Source organism: Bos indicus, chromosome 8, assembly GCF_029378745.1.
Source record: "Bos indicus isolate NIAB-ARS_2022 breed Sahiwal x Tharparkar chromosome 8, NIAB-ARS_B.indTharparkar_mat_pri_1.0, whole genome shotgun sequence".
Classification (NCBI taxonomy): Eukaryota; Metazoa; Chordata; class Mammalia; order Artiodactyla; family Bovidae; genus Bos; species Bos indicus.
The window spans coordinates 36,092,131-36,113,822 of NC_091767.1; the positions used below are offsets into that span (position 1 = coordinate 36,092,131).

Genomic DNA, 21,692 nt, shown 5'->3' on the forward strand with positions numbered 1-21,692 from the left:
GGTCAGGGATGGGGGAGTGAGTGACCCAGAGGTTGGGTGGGTTGCCTTGTCTAACAGAGTGAATCCTTAGGGTCTAATTACTTGGGAGCCAAGGTTGACATGGACCCAGGAGTCCTGCCTTATTGTTTCAGTTTACAGCCCATACAACCCAGGCGTTGTTTATAGCTGTGCTGTCCAGAGCTGCTGAAAAATGGAGCTATAGTCTCAGTTGGACAATGGGGCACCCACTGTCCTCATGGGAGTATTTAAACTGAAATACAGGAAAGTGTTTACTTCCCCATTTCCACTAGCTGTGTTTAATATGGTCAGTCATTAGCGCAGATAAAGAATATTTCTATCTTTCATAAGGTTTTTATTGAATAGTGCTGAAGGATTCTTGTCCTCGACCATGCAAAAAATATTTAAGGGACTATCTTCTGCTGCAAAATCCTCGTGAATAAGCAAAGTGTTGAAAGCTGATTTTGTTTTTTCTTTTTGTTTCCTTGTGTTATAACTGTGTACTGAGGGCACAGGAAATTCACAAGGCACCCTCAGCGTTCTACCAGACTCAATGCAAAGTTTGCTCCAGCCCTGCTTTTGTCTCATTAATCAGAGTTCCCTGGTAGCACATCCTCCTTACAGGTTTTTTTTTCCTCTTATATGATTGGAAATCTGTCCTAGTCAATTTATAGAGGCCTGATCTGTTTGAGAAGCTCATAAAAAGAAGTCACAGCATTTAGGGATTTCCTCCTTACCCTACCATCTCCCTACTTTAATGGGCATATGCTCAGGTTAAATGCCATTACCATATTATTGCTTTTAAGATGTCTAGAATTGAAAGTATAGGGTTATTTTAAGACAGAAAGAAGTAAAATGTATAGGGATAAACAATATCTAGTTTCTAGTGAAAGCAGCATTAAGTTCTTATGGAGGTTAAAAAAAAACCTAATTATTTACCTTTGTCTCCCTCTTTTCAATATAATGGTTTGCTTCTTTAACTGTCTCCTAGATTGACCAGTATAATTTTTGAAAATTATTTTTAAGATTACAAACTCATGTAGTTTGATGTGGTGTGTTCCAGTTTATTGCAGTTGTTACTCATTTTGCCACTCAGATTTTCCTTCATTTGACTGGTTTCCTCAAGATCCTACTCTGTAGCCCAGGGAACTCTGCTCAGTATTAATGTGGCAGCCAGGATGGGAAGGGAGTTTGGGAGAGAATGGATACATGTGTATGTATGGCTGAGTCCCTTTGCTGTTCACTTGAAATTTTCACAGCATTTTGTTAATTGGCTATACTCCAGTCTAATATAAAAAGTTAAAAACAAAACAAAGAAAAACCCTGGTAATGCCCAAAAGCCTCTTTGCTTGCTGGTATGGCAAGATGTTCCATGTTTATTTTGCACATTTCCTCCAAAAAAACTATAATCATAATTTCTCTAGGAACTTCTAAGATTTTTTAAAGCTTTTTTTTTTTCTCTTTGTCAACATAATCTATAGAAACACCAACAATACAGAAAGCTGAAAAAATCCTTAAGCATTTTATCAATTTGAATATGAATATACTTATTACAGAAAAGGGTTCTAATGTTAACTTGAAGATAAAGGGTTAGATAGGTGTCAGCTAATGAGACCACTTGAAGCAGTAATTCAAGACTCAGGGCAAGTATATTGTTCCATTTCAAATTAGATTCCACACACTGGCCCTCTGAGCTGTTAGTTCCTCTAACCACACATGTACATAATAGAAAAGAAAATGGAAATCAGCAAAATTATTGCTAACGTCTTTGTGCTGTGAGCGGTAAGAAACCAGGGAGTTTTAAATATTTTTAATTTTATGTTCAGCTCATCTAGATGGTTCAGTTTTATCTGCCTGTCCCAGTTAATAAAAGACACAAAGGGCAGGTACTTAAAAATCACAGAGTTAGCCTCTGCTGAGGGCTGTTGGACAGGTGCAGAATAATTTGTGAAGTAAACTAGACCATGGTACTTTTAGTATCTCCAACCCCCCTTTCTTGCTGTTTTTATTGCAGAGTTCTTGGCTACACTTTCTTTAGGCTAATTGAAAGTACTTGTAACACTGATTCATCTGCATTATTTACACTGAAAATGTTTTCTTAAAAATCTCTTGTCCAAGTACTTCCCTGGGGGTCCAGTGGTTAAGGCTTTGCCTTCTGGTGGGGGTTTGATCCCCGGTTGGGGAACTAAGATCCCACATTTTAGCCTCCGTGCCAAGAAAAAAAAAATCTTAAAACAAGTGATACTGTAACAAATTCAATAAAGACTTTAAGAAGGGCCCACATTAAAAAAAAAAATCTAAAATAGGAAAGATCTTTTGCCCATTTTTGTACCAAAATTTAAATCCCATCTTACTGATACACAAGCCAGCATTTTCCTTTTGGCAAAGTTTCTGTTATAAACAAGATACAGAAGAGAGATTGGCCAGAATGAACCTCTAGAACTGGTTTTATCTTCACACCTCTGATCTCCTCTTGTCATATTTCGGCCAAGGGCATAGCCTATTTAAGTGAAAATAGGTATGTTCATATCTGCGTCTATTTCTAGATCCTATCACTGTGTCAAGTCCAGAGGTAACATTTGTAGTTTCATTGGGAAGAATTTAGTCTTCTTATGTCCCTTTAGTCGAGCAGGGGGAAAACCAAATCACCTCTTTGCTGAGAGAGCCTTTCATCCATCTCCATCTCTGAGGTTGCACGGAGGCATTATGTAGCAGTTGGCTCTGATACGCTCGCACAGACACAAATTGAGTCTGACAGCACTGATGTCTCCTGGACTTGCCGTCATTTGAAATGCTGGCGTGAGGATGGGAGTGGTGAAAGAGGGGCAGGGGAAGAGCTGATTTCCTTTAGCACTTTGACTATGAAGTTTGGAGGATTTTAACATTTGATAGCTGTGAACTGCTTGATAAGTTGTTTTCCAAATGAGATTGATAACAATAGCTGATTTGGAGCAGCTGGCTAGCTTTTGGTTTCAAGTATGTGCATTTCAATGTACAATTTGATTCTTCATGCCACCCACAAATCTGTTGAAAAGAAAAAAAAAAAGGCTAGTGGAATGGTACTTAGAATGATTCACTCCTTTCCTTTTAGTTTTGTATTTCTTGCATTCATACCATTCATGTATAGCACCGAAAAAGTATCTTTTTAGAAAAAATTTTATTCTCATGCTCAATTTCATAAAAGACACACTATAGTATCTGTATTGCAATTCTTTTTTTTTTTTTGTCTGAGGAGGAGGACCTCCCAGCTCTTTTTTTTTTTTTTTTTTATATGGAATGTTATTTTATTTTATTTTATTTTTTTTGAATTAGGCACAAATAGTTTTATTGGAACATTTTTTAACAATAGAAACTGAAAATAATCCAAATATTCATCAGTAAGGGAATGCTTAAATAAAGTCAGCTATTTATTTATTTATTTATTTTTTCCTTGTTAATTTTCTGTTTAGTTGATCTATCCATAAGTGTGAGTGGGGTATTAAAGTCTCCCACTATTATTGTGTTATTGTTAATTTCTCCTTTCATACTTGTTAGGATTTGTCTTACATACTGCGGTGCTCCCATGTTGGGTGGATATATATTTATAATTGTTATATCTTCTTCTTGGATTGATCCTTTGATCATTATGTAGTGACCTTCTTTGTCTTTTTTCACAGCCTTTGTTTTAAATTCTAATTTATCTGATACGAGTATTGTGACTCCTGCTTTCTTTTGGTCCCAATTTGCATGGAAAATCTTTTTCCAGCCCTTCACTTTCAGTCTGTATGTGTCCCCTGTTTTGAGGTGGGTCTCTTGTAGACAACATATGTAGGGGTCTTGTTTTTGTATCCATTCAGCCAGTCTTTGTCTTTTGGTTGGGGCATTCAACCCATTTACGTTTAAGGTAATTACTAATAAGTATGATCCCGTTGCCATTTACTTTATTGTTTTGGGTTCGAGTTTATACACCATTTTTGTGTTTCCTGTCTAGAGAATATTCTTTTTTAAAGTACAAGTTATTTTAAGTTTTTAGGGTATTTCTGGGTAGCTCTAGTATTTTGTTGGAAGTTTTGTATGTGTTTCCACCTAATCCAACATGCAAAAATTAGAGGTATACTGTTTCATGGGCAAACACGTCCTGATTGTCTTTCTTAAGTTGCTCTCACAGTGAAAGAGAAAGCAATAACGTTAAAAATGCCTTCTTTCTTTATTAAGAGCCTACTGTGTATAAAATGTTGTGCTCAATTTACTGAAGGTTCTGTAGGAACTATTATTTATCACCTAAAGAGCCATACTTCAAATTGTTGCTTGGAGCCAGTCAGTCATCACTTCCATTTTTTCTATTCCCAACAGGACCACCATCACTCTTATGGTCTGTGTTACTTCTTAGTTGCGACTCCTGATAATAGTGTTCTGTAAATCATCCCACATCCAGCTGTCACTTAATCTTTCCAAAGCTTCATTCTATATTGTTCTTCTCCAAAACATTAAATAATCCCCTTTGTGGTTTGCTGCAAAAAGGCTGGTTGACTTAGGTTGGTATCCAAGGCTCTCCATGATCTGTTATTTTTTAATCCTGAGCCATTGTGTTTTGCCTCATCCTCTTTTGGTTTCCTAGTGGATCCATCACACCTATCCTGTAGTGTCAGTGTGGACCTGGGATCAGCTGCTTCAGCATCTTTCAAAAACTCGTTAGAAATGCAGGTTTTTGGACCCCCACCACAGACCTACTGATTCACAAACTCTGGTGGGAGGGTGCCTTGGTGTAAGCATGCCAGGTGCTTCTGATGCATATAGATATTTGGGAAGTCCTCATCTAGGCCAGTCAGGTGACTCACCTTTGCCAGAGTTCCTTTTTCACTGCCCTGCTTTTTTCTTAGAATTCCTGGAATGCCTTGCCTTTCTTTTGGTAAAATCCTGCCAGTACTCCAGGGTCTAATTGAAGACACTGCTTTTTTCCATGATATCATCCTGCTCCCTGTATTCCGTGGCATTATTTGGCTTTCCTCCCTGGCACTAGTCACTTATTAACTTGTACTCATCATTCAATGTACCTGGGTTATTTTCCCTCCTAAACTGGAAAATCACAGAGGGTGGAATCTGACTCATTTGTGTATCTCGAGATGCACACATGAGTAGCAGTTCTGATGTTTTGCACTCAGTAGGCTCTGTAAAAGCAGTCTGTGGCTTATTGATTTTACATAGAAGATTGAGAAAACTAAGCCCTTGCCCAGGAGGCATATAAACATCCTGTTAAATCAAAGTGGCTTATGCTAGCTATTGTTTTGACTTATTGAAGCCAAACTAGACCTAGATGTGATGTGTCTTTAGGGAAGAAGCCAAATGTGCTGGTGTAAAACATTCTAACCTCTACTATTTAGCTGGAGAAGTTGAATTAACACTGTCATTTCACCTGGTGCCAAGAAAGCAACTTCCGTTATTCTGCCAATAATAGACTTTTATCCTGCACAGTGGAGCATCTCTTAAATCTTACACATAGCATTGATGTGCTTTCTTCCACCGATGTATTCATGTAATATTTCCTAAGAAGTGACAGTTTCTTCTCATAAAGCATTGCCCAAAAGGTGGCCTGAGCAGAGAGTGAAATTCAAAATGGTTGGCTTCAAGATGACCTCAACATGGGAATAAGATAAGCTTGGGCTGCCTCATTTCACAAACCAGGTTGTTTGTTTGCTAATACAAAGGCATCGCGGTTACAGTTTATGGGCTGTATATACAGTGGTTTGCATCTCTCCTGGTGGTTGTGATGGGACAAGGTGAAAAGAGCGAGAAGTCTAAGTGTCTTTTGTCTTTCTTCCCTTTCTTCTACCACTCCCCTCACAGGCTCTGAAAGTGTTCCAGCTGAAATTTCAGATCAGCCTGACTTGCTGCGGCTTCTGAGGCAGTGATTCCAAGCTGCCAGTGTGTGCTGGTGCCAAGCTGCAGGATGGTGCACATAGCCAGGCCATTGCTGCTGCTCCTTGCCTTCTTCCTCCACGCGGATGCTGAGAGTAAGCCATCCTCCCTTTCCCTGGGGGGCTGGGACCATAATGAGTGGTTTTGTTTGCAGTTGGCACCATGCTCAGGGCTGCTGAATATGTTTCCTTTGGAAGTAAATCCTGAGACACTGTGGGATCCTCCTTGGCTACCAGCCAGCCTTTCAGAGAGATTATTGATGTGACTTCCTTACCATTTCCTCTCTTGCTTAATGCCCTTTTTCTTGTGCATCTAACTGCTCCTATTGTTTTGGCTTTTTTTTTTTTTTTTTTTGATACTCTTACCAGCCCAGTGGCAAAAGACACTATGAGACCAATGATAGAACACCAACTGGGATTAACCAGTTGTTGGTGCCAATAAGTAAACATTGCTCAGACCCATTAGAAATTTCTTTAGTTTTGTGGCTATTTCTATGTTTAGAAAAATGCACAGTGTCACATTGAGCCCAATTAAACTTCCAAGCCCTTGTAGCTGTCATAGCAGCTGTTCTAACGTACCGTTTCCGACAGCTGTCGTGGAGTACAGTATTCAAACAAATCAAGCAGAACTGACAACTTTGTGGCTGGATGAAGAGTGTGGAAGTGTGAGGATAATTCTGTGGCATACAGACACCAAAGTTTGGATTATGGGACTCAATTTGTGAAGTCGAGATTGTGGTCAATTAACCTGCCAGTTAATGAGATGATCATATCTCCTTTGTAATTCAGAAGTCATTAGACCTACCTTATTTATTTATGTTTCTTTCTCCATCTGTCCTTTGGCTTTTGGGAAGAGACAGTACTGGAAAAAGGCATGTCTGGCTTGCATTCACTGACATGTCTGGTTCTTGGTAGTGGTTTAGCTCTTACAAGAGTTGACCATTCTCTTTGGAGGCCCCTTGGTACTATCAAAGTGTGTAATATCTGTAGTCGTTAACTTTTACTTACAGCGATTATTTCAGATTGAACTTGATTCATGTTAAAGATGTTTCAAAGACAGCGATCCGGTGTCTTGTTGGCCCTTACCTATGAATTGCATTTCAACAAGAATTTCCTCAATAGCAGCCAATTTCTTTGTTTAAATAGGGGCTCTAGTTTTTAAAGAGAGCTTTCCAGGAGTGAAAGGAATATTGTTAACAATAGGATACATATGGAACATACATGTTTTAGGCACAACATTCTCTGGTTAATAATGTATATAGTCTCCTAATTAGCACTTGGGAGTGCTGGTTTAAGGTGAAGCCAAGGAATTTCTACTACAATGCCAACAAATAATTAACTGGGAAAAGACCCAAGTGAAAGACGCTTGTGTTATTTTAAAGCCGTTTATGTCAAAACCTATTTTAACATTGAAATCTAAATTTAGTGTATTAAAGAAATAAGGCATATGGATTTATTTCTCTGTTGTGGCTAGAGTGAAAAAATAAGTTGTTCTACAGTTGTCAATTTTTGGCAAAAACATATTAAGACCATGGGAAGTCACTTTAATGTCATATCTCAGAGATTTTCTTAAAGTTACTACACCTAATTATCATATATCCGTGAAGTTATCATTCTAGATAAGTAAGCATATTCTTCTACTGAAAAGTTTGCTTTTGCTTAATTCTCTGGTGAAAAGTGGCAGACAGATACCAAGCTTGAAGAACACATACTTTTAAAATTTAAAATTATCTTTTAAAGACAGTCTACTATTCCTCCTCTTGTTCTACCTCTTCTCTTTCTCTTCCACCCTTCCCTCACATTTCTTATCCAGTAGAGTCTTAAGCAAGAAATAACAAAGGCCTGAGTAAGTGGTTATTAGTTAAATTAAGATATTCACCATGTTGTATATTTATGTGATACCAGTTTTCAACCTCAAGATGTAATCTGGAAAATAATCCTTTCTCTCTCACTTGTCCTTTTGCACTACAAGGAGGGGCAGGCTTCTTTGCCAGATTAATTTTGTTTAGTGTTTTGTGTCTCCTCAACCTTACTTTAGGATATTTTCCCTTTAATACATTCTTTTTCCATTGTTGAACAGCATGTGTAACCTGAGTATTCCTGGGGAAATACATGAAGAATCAGACATGGCTTTTCTTTTTTTTTTTTTAAGATACATTGTAAAAGAAGAAAGAACATCCCCTAGTAATCTACTGGAGGATGTTCATGGTGCATGTAAACACATATAGAGCCTGAGATATAATTTTAGCCACTACGAATGTTTAAAGAACAATGGATAAAATAGGATTTAGACTGTAAGCCATTAAATTGTGCCATTAGCATCACTTAAAACACTGAAAAAAATAAAGATAGAAGTTACAATGAAGAAAAAATTGATTCTTCACCATCATATAAAGATGATATTTCTCAGGCTTGTATTACCTGGGAGACTGATTTGTTTCTCTGTGATTTCTTCAGAGTATCTAGCTATATTTTTTCCCTCTTTCCTTACTGTATTTTATATTTGTACAAGGGATTGGGAGTTATATTTCAAAATTTAATAGTAGCTTGTCAAAGCCATTCATTTACTATGGAATAATTTTTTTTTTAATATTATTCTCTTTTGAAGAAGGGATGATATGATAGGTTGGGACTAGAAAGAAGCCATTCTGGCAAACTCTGTTAACTCTATGTGTACAACTCCCTCCCTTTAGAAATGATTAATTCCAAAGAGCCATGAAGTTAGGCTTATAATCTATTGTGTGGAACACCATAGCAAAGTGCTGGTGTGATGTTGCATTTAGTAGAAGAGCTCTCATGAGCCTTGGTTCAAACCCAGATTGAAAAATTGTGAAAATATCCCTTTAACAGAAATTTATAGTTTTTGCTGCTGCGGCTGCTGCTAAGTCACCTCAGTCGTGTCCGACTCTGTGTGTTTTTGCAGTGCCTATTTAAAGTGCCTGATCAATCTCCACTATTATTTTTAAAGACTACACGTGTGCATGGATCCTATTTCTTTTTGTCCTAGGTGTGTAACACTTGAAATGTTGTCGCTTATTGCTTCTTGAACGCACACACACATGGTAGAGCTGTGGTCTCAGGGAAGAGTCAAGTGGGACTTCTCTCTCAGTATTAGGAGTAGCCCTTCCGCTGCCAGGCTGACCAGTTTTCTGTCGTGGTTTGACTGAGATCAGTTTGGTGTCAATATGCATGCAAATTCTAGAAGAATTTAGAATATATTATATTAATATAATCCTGGGGTAAATATCTTTCTGTTGGCTCTGTTTGCATAATAGTTTCTGATAATTTTATTTAGTATTAGTTTGTTATTTACCAGTCATTTTGTTTGTTTTTTGAACTAAATGCAGACCAAGAATCTGCTGTTAAATCTTCTTTTATAAAACTGGTTTCACTACAATGAAATCATTTACATTCTAGATCTGAGTTTATGCTTTTTGGCCACTGTCATTGGACATGAGTGTTACTGGATCTTTATTACAAACACAACTGTCGACAGATGAATTCCTAAAATGGTTTAGTTCATCTTTTTCCCGCTGCTCTTTGCCTCTTTGCTGTCTCATATGGTGAACACACCCTCATGTTCCTTCTTGCTGTTAATGAACCTCCCTGTAGTCCCCATCAACTTGCAGTACTTCTGTCCTATGTGAAAGCAACTAGGTTTCTATTATCCCCCCTCTGGTAGTATATCTCTCTGTCCAGTGTAACTGCATTATTTCTTTGGCATTAGAGAATAGACTGACATCGTTATTGTAAGATGACCGACTTGCTTGTTTTCTGACGGGGAGCATAGGGTGGTACTCAATAAAGTAAGCTCTGAAACCAGAGTCTGGTTTTAAATTCTGCCTGTCCTTTTGTAACCTGGAGCATGATGCCTCGTACTCTTTGCCTCAGTTTCCTATCTTAAAAATGTGGATGATGAGTGATGATGGTGATGGCATAGACTAGTGCCTTCTCTTGGGTTTATTGAGGATGAAATGAATTAATGTAAAACACAGATCAGCAGATAACACACAGTAGATATTTAATGTGTTATCTATTATTCAAAAACATTCAGCTAACATTTTTCATTGAGCACTTGTGTTTAGGTATTGTACTAAAATTATTTAAATTTGATCTACAGATTATAAAAATTTGGATGATTGATAAACCAGATTTTCCTGCAGTGTGTTAAAAGTCCCCAGCTTGCCTCTCTTTAAAAAAAAAAAAAATCCTATACATAGGCGACTCTTATAAACTCTGTTCCAGGAGTTAATCTGAAGATCAAGAGGGAAAAATTTGAAGCATATCTGCTTTTTCAAGCTTAAGATATTACCAATTTAAAATTAATTTGGCTTGGGTCTAATGGCTAATGGAAAGTGTTTCCATCTTCCTGTTTTGTTGCTTCCTGTAATGAATTTTCTTGAGTTGCTCAGAAGGAGGAGCTGGAGATATTTACTATAACCAGATACAGGAATATATGGGCCCCTGGTCCGGAAAGTTCGAGATGGAAGTAAACATAGTAATGAAGAGAGTAAGTGGTTTTTGATATGGCCAGAAATTATTCTTCAGGAAGAAAACTAAAAAACAGGAAAATGATGAGTTTGAAGGGCAGGGCAAATGATTCCTTTTGTATTTTGCAGAAATTACTTCTGCAAAGAAACCTAACTCAAGTCGTTAGATCACCAAAATGAAGTTAGGAATGGAAAGACTGTCTTTTTTCTGTCATCAAAATGTGTTCCTTCCAGTAGACAGGGCCATTTCACTGAGAGCATTCATAGCTCATCAGAAATGTTCTTTAGTTTTTATTTTGGATTATGAGTGTTTAGGCATGTATGATATATGTATATATGCTTGCATGTATTTATGTATTTAGATCACAAACCATTTAACCATCTATTAAAATGTATTAATTGCTAGGGATGATGAAAATGTTCTAAAATTAGATTGGGGTGCTGATACTAATTGGATATACAGGTACAAAATACCATTGAAGTAGGACATTTTGAATGGGTGATCTGTATGTCTGTCGATCATATTCCAGTAAAGCTCTTTGAAAGACAAAAGGTAAACTGCTGCTTAGCACAGCTCTCTGGTTAGATTCCCTTTGGTGTGTGTCACCTGAATAAAAAGTGTACTGGTTCCTTGGGCCAGTTAGAATAGACATGCTCATTGAGGAAAGCAGGAAGAAAGCCAGTTCATTTTCCATGCTTATCAATGCCTTCCTTGTTTTCCTTTTCTCTGAATTTGCGGAGGTGTGGCAAAATACAAAAAACCTTACTGCTCCCTCCTTCCTCCCCTCACGGTAAAGTAGCTAAATTAGCACCATCCAGCTGTCTGCAGCAAGAAAAGTATTCCAACTATTTCACTTATCCTTTGCAGAGTTTTCTGTAGCTTTCTCAATTAATTGCTCCCAGCAGAGCTGTACCTATCTAGTAAGGTTAAGAATATGTCACACAATCAACAAATGTGTATACTTCAAAGCATTTTATTGTGTATAAAGGGACTTGCTTTATTTTTAGTCCAAGATACAACATATTTGTTATCTCTGATCTCTACTTGTGATGAGGCCCTTAAGCTTGACAGATGGAACAATATCTGAAATATTTGTGAATTGCTTTGTTACTGCTCATAGCCTGGTGATATTTGACTATACTGTTCTGTGATTCCTTAATTTCTTTCCCAGGACGTTCTTAGTTTCTTTAATTTTCCTCGCATAGTTACTATTTACCTGATTCATTTCAAATAAGTTTGATCTGTTTGGGAGCCTCCACTCTTCTGCCTTTGTTGTCCTGCTTCAGTAAATTCAGAGAATTCCCAACCAGTGTCCATCTGGAAATAAAGAATTAATAGTACTGGTGCTTGGGTGGAAATTGATTCTCTTACCTATAATTTTGCTTTTTCTCTTTTCCTTAGCTTGCTTTAGATTTATTTATTCATTTGTGATGCAGTGTGTGTGTGTGTGTGTGTGTGTGTGTGAGAGAGAGAGAGAGCACTAGCGAGTGAGCATGTACTCCATGGAAAACTTTGTGTATAATGGTGGGGATACAAAGATTTAAAGAAGTGTGGTTCCACATCAACTTGTAATCTTCCTTTAGATTTCATGGCTCACTTTTCAAAACTCTCTCAAGCAGCGCTCCCAGGCTTCATCTCTAGGCAGGAGTCATACTTAAGAATATAGACTTGGAAGCCGAATGTGCTTAGTTGCTCAGTCATGTCCAACTCTTTGCGACCCTATGGACTATACAGTCCATGGAATTCTCTAGGCCAGAATACTGGAGTAGGTAGCCTTTCCCTTCTCCAGGGGATCTTCCCAATTCAGGGATTGAACCCAGGTCTCCCGCACTGCAGGCAGATTCTTTACAAGCTGAGCCCCAAGGGAAGCCCTGTGTTCAAATCTTGCCTCTGCTGTATAAGTGTTCTGACCATGTGCAAGTTACAAGTCTGTAGGCCATTTTCATATCTGTAAAATGAAGATGAAAAGTGGCATACATTTGATATGGATATCATAAGGATTAAATAGAGAACTGTTTATAAAGTATTTTGAAGAATAGGATTAAATATTCACTAAATGTTAGGTGCTGTTGTGCTTTTTTCTCATTGATTTGCATCATTTCCAAATTAGAATCATATGTATGTAGATCTAAACATTTAGGTCAATATTTAGGACATTGATGATCCCATTAACATCATAATTTGAGCAATATCTTTTGAAACTGTAAATATATATCATTATATATACAGTTTTGCCACCAATGGGCATTGACTGATTGGTACATTCATGTATTTAATACTCCCTTTAATAATTATTTATTGGACATATTTCCTGTGTCAAGTATTGAGGTAACTACTGGCTAAACAATGATGAGGTAAAGGAATAGGATCCTTACCCCATAGAGGGATGATTAATCTCAAAACTTTTATATGTTTGGTGATAAATGTTATGAGGGAAGAAAATAAGGAGGTTAGTGTCTCAGCTATTCAGAAGAGTAATAAAAAGGTTTCTGAAGCAGTGATTTACTTTTTTGCTTATTGTGAAATAATTTTAGACTTGAAAGAAATTAAAATTGTACAGCATTTTCCGTGTAGACTTCACACGTATTTCCCCAATAATGATGTGTTACATAATTGCAGTACATTATCAAAATCAGAAAGTCAATATTAGCACAAGACTATTAACTACAGGTTTTACTAGTTTTCACATCAATTTTTTTTTAAAGGTGTAGTTCTTCTATTAAAGAAGATCAAATGCATAGCTCTGAGGGAATGCTTTTTGAGTTAGCACTTGATGGATGAATAGAAGTTAACTAAACTACACCTGCAAGAGCTGTTAAAGTTCAAGAAACTTTTATACGGCAAGACAGGGACGACCTACTATATTCTGGGGACTTGAAAGAATGGATGTAACTGGATCCCAGGTGGTGAGAAGGAGGAAGTAATCCAATAAGAGTGTACAAGTAAGCAGGGCTATCTAATGCGAGGCTTTAGAACTTGTTCAGTATCTTGGGTTTTATTCCAAAGACAGCTGGAAGAGTAACAGAAAGAAGTGTGAAAAAACAGCAGTGTGGTGGTAGCAGGGATGGAAAAGTCTTTTGGAGCCAGGCCAACAAAAATGTCCTTGAGGTCTTTTAAGAGTCTTGTTGAAGGTTAAAAGATGGGAAGCAGGAGAGAAGAGTGATGGCAGTTAGGAAGACCAGATGGCCTTGAAACTGAAAAAAAAAAAAGTTGATTTTACTGAGATACATTCTCCTAAAACTTGAACCAACAACAGATTAGCTTTTTTCTTTCACTCAGAATTATGATAATGAGGGACATGTAATTCTTTATTTTTAGCATGTCCTTTTTCCCTGAAATACATTATTGCTCATACTTATAATTTCTCTTTTTGGTTGTTCAGACAATTTTATTATAAACTTAATAAATTTCATGTATTTGTAATAAATAAATATTCATGTATTTGTCAAAAAAAAAAGTACCTTGGAATCCAGAATTAGTTTAAAACTGTGAATGAACTTTAAAACCTTACTAGAAAAGGTATTTCAATTTAGCGTTTGTTCTCTAATGAAGTTTTTAAATTCACTTTACAATATGTGGTGGGTTTTGTATAGTCACAGCATAGTGTTCTGACAGTTCTTTTATACTACAGTTGTTAAATGTGACATTAAAATACACTAAGTACTTATATTTTCATATTTAAAAAGGAGTGCATAATACGTTACTTTTGGGCTATAAGTGCGGGAAGTAAAAGGAGCTGGTTAAATACATTCCAGTAGTTTATTTTCTCTCTTAGTTTTTCCTTTGTTTGTTGTTTTTGCTGAATTGCTTCCCTGTGGCTCAGCTGTTAAAGAATCCATCTGCAATGCAGGAGACCTGGGTTCGATCCCTGGGTTGGGAAGATCCCCTGGATAAGGGAACAGCTACCCATTCCAGTATTCTGGCCTGTAGAATTCCCTGGACTGTATAGTCCATGGGGCCGCAGAGTCGAACATGACTGAGCGACTTTCATTTCACTTCACTTCATAAACGAGTGAGAAAAAAATAAATTATGGTTGTTTGTTTACCACAAAAAATTGCAGACCTTAAGTTCTGCATACCATTGACCAGATCGTTAGAACTATCTGTATTATTTATGCATCATGGGACTTTTTATTTTTACCTAAAGACAGATATTTTTGGTAATGACAAACATGTTTTGAAAAGAGCCTGTTTTTTCCCTCAGTACACCTTTAAAGATTTTTAAATTGTTTTATATCTGGTCAAGTTAAGATTTTTGTGAACCTCATTTTAATTGGTAACAAAAGTTTACAACTTGATATTCAAAAATGTTACTGCAACCACCTATTAATAAAAGTACTAGCTATTAAAAAAATAGACTAAGGGAAGGCATTCATTGTTTTCAGCTGTAGTGATTTTAGGTCATTACAAAGAGCACCTCTTTAATGTCATTGTGTATCCTTTAAAAGTAAATTTAAATCACAATGTTTAGTTGAAAATTAATGTTTAATTCAGTAAATGCCTACTGTGTGCCCCAAACAAGCCATATCCTGGTTCTTGTTATCACAGAATTTACATTCTAGCTGGGGAGGGAGGAGAGAAGCATGCAGCACAAGGTTGTGAACCAGAGATAAAAGAACAGTGTGACTTTGATAGTTACAAATGCAGCAGAGATAATGAAACAGGGTGATGTGCTGTGAAAGTAAGGGGGGTATTAGAGGAGGGGACAGGGCATTTCTTCATTTTCTGTCAAGGAAGGTGTTGCCTAGTGAGAGACAACACTTAAGCTGAGTGATGGGGAGCCACCAGCTGTGAAAAAGTAGAGTTCAAGGCATCCAGGCAAATAGAACAGTGATTCACAAAAGCCTGAAGGAAAGAAGCCTCCTGTGTTCAAAGGACAAAATAAGGCCCAAGGGTCTGAGGCACAGTGGGTGGGAAGGCAGGAGAGCGGGGTGGGGCTAGACCATGTGGCCCTGCCGGCCTTAAAAGGTGTTGGATTGCTCCAGTATGTGGGAAACGCATGTGTTCTTGGGATATCTATCTATGAAACCTTAGTTGGGCACACTGTCCTCTACTGGACAAAGTAAATGTTTTTTTCTCAAATAGTTCATTGCAGGGTTGGTGCAATCTCTGATTAGGTTCTAAATTCATTTTCTAAGCTCCTCGAATGAAATTTCCTTTGTACCATCCATGTAGACTTTGGACACTAAAACCTTTGGTTAACAAGAGCAAAAATAATCTGCTTTTAACTCTTTAGCTCTGGCATAATTTGTTTTTCTTTTGAAGCAGAAGATATTTCTGCATTGGAAATATGCAGTGAAGTCTACACTCCATCAATATCCAGAGCTGGAGAGGACTAAGGAGGTACATATGAAAACAGAGCTTTTTTTAATTGGAAAGTGATGGCCAGCATACCTTTGCAGGGAAAAAGGGAGATTCTATAGGCCTTTCATCTATATGGTTCCATTTAGTTAAGAACCCTGGTGTTCATTTGGTAAAGAATCTGCCTACAGTGCAGGAGACCTGGGTTCAATCCCTAGGTTGGGAAGATCCCCTGGAGAAGCAAATGGCAACCCACTCCAGTATTCTTGCCTGGAAAATCTATGGACAGAGAAGTCTGGTGGGCTGCAGCCCATGGGCTCACAAGAGTTGGACACGTCTTAGCAATTACACCACCACCACACAGCAACAGGATTCCTAAGTGATTCCTGTAGGGAAAGTATGTCCTCTATGTAGATGAAATAATTTTTATTAACTTTTTCCTGGTAAACTTCTTTTACTTGGAGGAAATCTATTGCTTATGTGATTTAACACATTGGACTTAGTTTTAAGCCCAGGGGAGTTACAGGATAATAAATTAAGGATTATTAAACTATAAGTTAAATATGTTTTCTGTAAAATAGTACGCAGGGTTAGCAACCAGATTTGGCTTAAATTCTGGTTCCTCTACTTACCTTGAACAGTTTTCTCAATTCTTCTGACCATTTGGAGATGCTCATAGCTCTTATAAGTTGCTGTGAGATTCAAATGAAATCCTTTATGCGAAGTGCTGTGAATACCTGATGCATGGCAGGTATTCAGTAAAGGTTCATCTTTATCCCATTGTAGAAACCAACCTGCCTGATGTATGTAGAAATCAATTGTCTTGCATTTTCTCCTAGCTGAGATGATTTTCAGCTCAAGGAATGAGCAATACCTTGAACAGCAACAAATAAAGCATAATAAAAAAAGCATCCTTGTCTTAGATTTGTTTTATAACTTATATGCTGAACTCAGTTAAATCTCTCCTGGCTATATTTGTGCCATCAGTGTAGCCCGGAGTTTGTCAAGCTTAACACTGTTGACGTTTTGGGCTGGGTAATTCTTTGTGTTGGGTGGGGTTTGCTCTGAGTATTGTAGAATGTGTAGCAACATCCCTGGCTTATTCCCAGTAACGTTCTAGCCCCCAGTTGTGACAACCAGAAGTCTTCAGATATTGCTAAATGTTCCCTGAGGGGCAAAGAGACCCTTGGTTAAGAACACTAATAATGTGTAAGTGCTCGTGCAGGATGGGCTTCCTTGGTGGCTAAGACTAAGGAATCCGCTTGCAATACAGGAGACTCACGTTCAACACCTGGATTGGGAAGATGGCAACCCACTCCAGTATTCTTGCCTAGAGAATCCCATGGGCAGAGGAGCCTGGGGGGCTACAGTCTATGGGGTTACAAAGAGTTGGGCATGACTGAAGGACTAATACTTTTCACTTTTCTGGTACAGAATGCTGGTGCAGAGACTGGAAGAGGGAGATTCTGCCCTTCTAACAGAAGGGGAAATTTTGTCAGAAATATGTTAGGCATTTTGTAAGATCTTGAAATCAGCTATGCAAACTGATAAAGCTAAATGTGATTTCTGTTTAATGTCTGTATAACCAGGAACTGATTGCCTAATTTCTTTATGTCTCAATTTGTTGTCTAGAGTATTGCATGATAATTATAGGATTGCTGTGAATATTAACCAATGTAAGGTGCTTAGAACTATACCTTAAACATAGTAGGCACTAAATATTAGCCATTGTTACTACATCAACAAGTTTCTTTATAGTATATTATTTTTGTTAATATTTTTATTTTACTTTGTTTTAGTAATAAAATCCACTTTATCTCATAGCATTGATCATGAAAATACCATCCCCTTGTATAATTTTTAAACATTTTATATCTTACCTCATTCCTGAATACTCTAGGAGTAGGGAGGATACCTTTTATCATCCACAGTTCAGTTCAGTTCAGTCGAGTCGTGCAGCCATGTCCGACTCTTTGCGACCCCATGGACTGCAGCATGCCTGGCTTCCCTGTCCGTCACCAACTCCTGGAGCTTGCTCAGACTCATGTCCATTGAGTCCGTGATGCCATCCAACCACCTCATCCTCTTATCATCCCCTTCTCCTCCTGCCTTCAGTCTTTCCTAGCATCAGGATCTTTTCCAATGAGTCAGTTCTTTGCATCAGGTGGCCAGAGTACTGGAGCTTCAGCTTCACCATCAGTCACTTCTCAGATAAAAGAAACCAAGGGTCAGAACAGATGACTTGCCTGGAGCAAAAAGGTGAGAAGGTGATGGAGCAAGCCCTAGAATTCAGCTCTCTTGATGCTTTGTCTGTGGAAGAGGCAGAATGATTAAAAAGAGCAGGCACAAGAACAAAATGCTTAGTGACCAGAAACCTGGACAAGGGGACAGAGGGGTGTCACCACCAAGGGAGATTTCAGAGGCCCATCTCCACTGCAGTAGTGCTGGAACTTCATTCATAGCCGAGTGAGGATTCAGAATCACGGAGGAAAGATTACACCATATCCATAGTTTATGCACTGTGTAAGAACTAGAGAACCATTGAATGACTACTATGAAGGCTTCTGTCCTGTTTGAATTAAAAAAAATACTACCAATTTGGAAATGTTTGCATCCGTGCAACTAGTATTTTATTATAAAATGATTTTCACTAATCATTAGGCTTCCTTGTTGCTCTCATCTGCCAATTTGAATTGAAATTGTCAGCAGTAAGTTCTGACTTTAAGCATGACTTTAACCACCGTAAGCATGGTGTGATCCTCTTCTTAGTCATGTTCTGGTAGGTTGGGAATCATGGACAAACTCTTCTATAGCCCCTCTCAAGGTGGAGTCAGATTCTCCTCCCCTTGAATTGGGCTTGTTTCCTTGAGGTGCTTTGACTTACACAGTGCTGCAGCAGAGACGCTGTACTTGTCCTGGGCTTAACCCTTTTCAGTCTGGGAGCTTCCATGTCCGCTCTGTGGTGCCTGGAGTCATCGTAGAACAATGCCCAGCTGTTTAGCTGGAGGGACCCCATGGAAAGAAAGAACTGCCCAGAAGGTCTGCACACTTGTGGCCTTCCAGGTGTTCTAGCTGGAGCCCAGCCTCCTCCTGGTGCCATGAGAGTGATCTCAAATGAGTTGAGTAGAACCACCCAACTGAAGCCTGCAAGGCAGAATCCTGGGCAGAGAAATCTTTGCCTTAAGCAAGTTTTGAGGTGGTTTGAAACACAGCAATAGGTAACTGGAATGCTAGTGATTATTGTCAACAAAATGAAACACCTACCAGCTTGAGGAACTAGCTTGGACCTATCATTTATTCTTTTTTCTCTTCCGGCTCCGTACCACAGATGGCATTCTAAATAACAAGTGTTTAACGGCTGTCCTTTCTTGAGGAGATGAACGTGTTGATATACACCAGTTAAAGCCCGATCTAGTGGTAAACTTCTGAAACCTTTCCACATTTTTGCATGCCTTTTGACTAGAGGTCGATGAATGGTTTTTGTGAAGGACCATATATATAGTAAACATTTTTCTTTTTTTATTTTGTGAGCCAAGCAGTCTCTGTGACAACTATTCACCTCTGTGTTACAGCAAGAAGACAACCACAACAATTCATAAATATGTGGGAGACGTGGTGTTACAGTAGGACTTTATTTACGTACCCATGCAGTGAGCCAGCTTTGGACTGAGGGTCATGGTCATGACCTCTGCTTGCATGACCTTGCACACAAGTTCTCCTCTAAAAATAGTGGGGACTAGAGAATATTTATTAGCAGAAAACTTTGTTTTAACCTGGTGGGATTAGCCAGGGGAAAGCGATGTGTTTGATTACTCTCTTTTAGCACTTTACTTTGTTAGTAACGTTTATTGGGAGCAGATTAATTAAAATAAATGAGTTCAAGGAGCACGTCTCTTGATAAACAGAGATGTTTAATAGCACTTAACCTTTAGAATTTATGCAGAATAAGCTTTGCATGTTGTTGTGCTTTATGTCTTTGGGGGGTGCTTCAGGTACTCGGCTGTTTAGTGCCACTTCAGATTGTAAACTCCTGACAAATGAATAATTTATCAGCTGTGGGATAGTTTTCATTGCACTGTGAGCCTGACATTTGGAGCTATGAACATCTTAGGATAAAAAGTGTTGGTAAGTGTTATGTTTGATGGGAATGTTGTAACACGGTCTGTAAAGAAACAGGTTTGTAATCATGGGTATTGAAGCCTGATACCGGTTTCATAAGGCAAGCAAAAGCAGAAATATCATGGTGAATTTGATCACTTCATGGATGCTTCTAGTATTGATGTCCTCTATACCATCTCAGCACTCATAAATCAAAAGCAAAATAAAACTCTTCACAAGAAAGCACCATTGATCCAGCAGCAATGCTTGGAAATAACACTTTGATCCACACTGTCATCAAATGGAAAGGCCTTCAGAGGGCATGGAGAGAGGGCAGTTTGCAGTTGATTGCAATCGGAATCCCTGACTTACTTGGGAAAATTTAAATTACCAGCTATTGCCAGTTTGTCCTGGCAGCTAGTAGAAGGCACAAGTTTCTGAAAACGTAGGAAGGGCCTAACCATATTCTCATAAGGATTGGAGATTGTTTAGAGTTGCATGAAGAAAGAGTACTAATTAGATTAGACAGAAATCTTGGCTGAATAAGGACGATGAGTAATGGTTAAGTCTGTTCAACTATGGAGTAAAGTCTCAAGGGAAAGAATGAGATCCCCACCGCATGAATCATTTGAACTAAGTGGCAGAAACCACTGTGGAAAACTACTGTTTCTGAAATAATCAAGACTACATCAGCAAAAGGATATAAAAAGATCATTTAGCAGTTGCAAATCACATAATTCTTTTTGCATTTTAATTGTACTGATTTGGAATGAGAGATGGAAACAGGAAGGGTATTATGATAATTATAATAAAACAATTGCTTGTATTCTGGGATCTGTTCCCTCTAGAGAGTTTGCAGTTTAACAAATAGATCTGACACCACTATTGGGCAGGGGATAAATTGGCTCTCTTTCCTTTGGTGTATTTACTCAGGCCACTGAAAGTGTAAGTTGCTCAGTCGTGTCCAACTCTGCGACCCCATGGACTATACAGTCCATGAGATTCTCCAGTCCAGAATACTAGAGTGGGTAGCCTTTCCCTTCTCCAGGGGATCTTCCCAATCCAGAGATCTAACCCAGGTCTCCCACATTGCAGGTGGATTCTTTACTAGCTGAGCCACAAGGGAAGCCCAAGAATACTGGAGTGGGTAGCCTATCCCTTCTCCTGCGGATCTTCCTGACCCAGGAATTGAACCTGGGTCTCCTGCATTGCAGGCGGATTCTTTACCAGTTGAGCTATGAGGGAAGCCCACTCAGGCCAATAGGCTCCTCTCTGTGGCCTGAGAGAAGCTTTCACGCATTACTCACAGTCACCAACTTGTTTAACTCAAAAAGTGCTTTCATTTTTTCCAGCTTTGCTAGTATTCTCCCTTTCTCCCTTTCTGACCAAACAGCTTTGGCATTCCAGATCTTACCTACTCTTTGAGATCCATCTTTTCTGCTGACTTTGGCCACTCTTACTTAGGCCCACTATGTCCCAGGTAACTTATAGGTAACAGGAAGACAGAGCTAAGTCACTGCTCTCTGAATAGTGGGAGAGACATAAAGAGATAACTACAACATAGGGGGCCGTGTGCAGTAATAGGCACGTGCATATGGTGTTGCCAGTAGCAGGCTGTTGTTGGACTTTGTAGCGAATGTGAACAGAGATGGTAGAGACAGAAACATACCGGAGGGCGTTAAAGCAAAGCTAAAGAGCTTGGAGCCTGCCTGATAAATCAGTGGTTCTCAACCTGATGATACTTTATAATCACTGGGGATAAAATATAGCTGTCTAGGGCCCACACTGAACATTTAAATCAAAATATATGAATTTTAGGACCAAGCATAGGTTTTTTTTTTTTTTTTTTTTAATGTTTCCCAATTAATTCTTAATCCCACCTTAGCATTACCAGCTGATAAGGGAAGCAGT

At 38.4% G+C, this 21,692-nt stretch overlaps 1 protein-coding gene across 24 annotated transcripts in view; it reads left to right on the forward strand.

Moving 5' to 3' along the window:
* PTPRD (protein tyrosine phosphatase receptor type D) overlaps positions 1-21,692 on the forward strand; it is a 2,527,413-nt gene that overhangs the window by 2,064,284 nt on the left and 441,437 nt on the right. For all 24 annotated transcript variants that reach the window (XM_070794551.1, XM_070794552.1, XM_070794555.1 and 21 more), the window contains one exon: positions 5,821-5,987. In XM_070794551.1, the coding sequence (XP_070650652.1) occupies positions 5,924-5,987 (64 nt within the window). In that variant the 5' untranslated portion in view covers positions 5,821-5,923. The remainder of the gene's footprint in view (positions 1-5,820; positions 5,988-21,692) is intronic.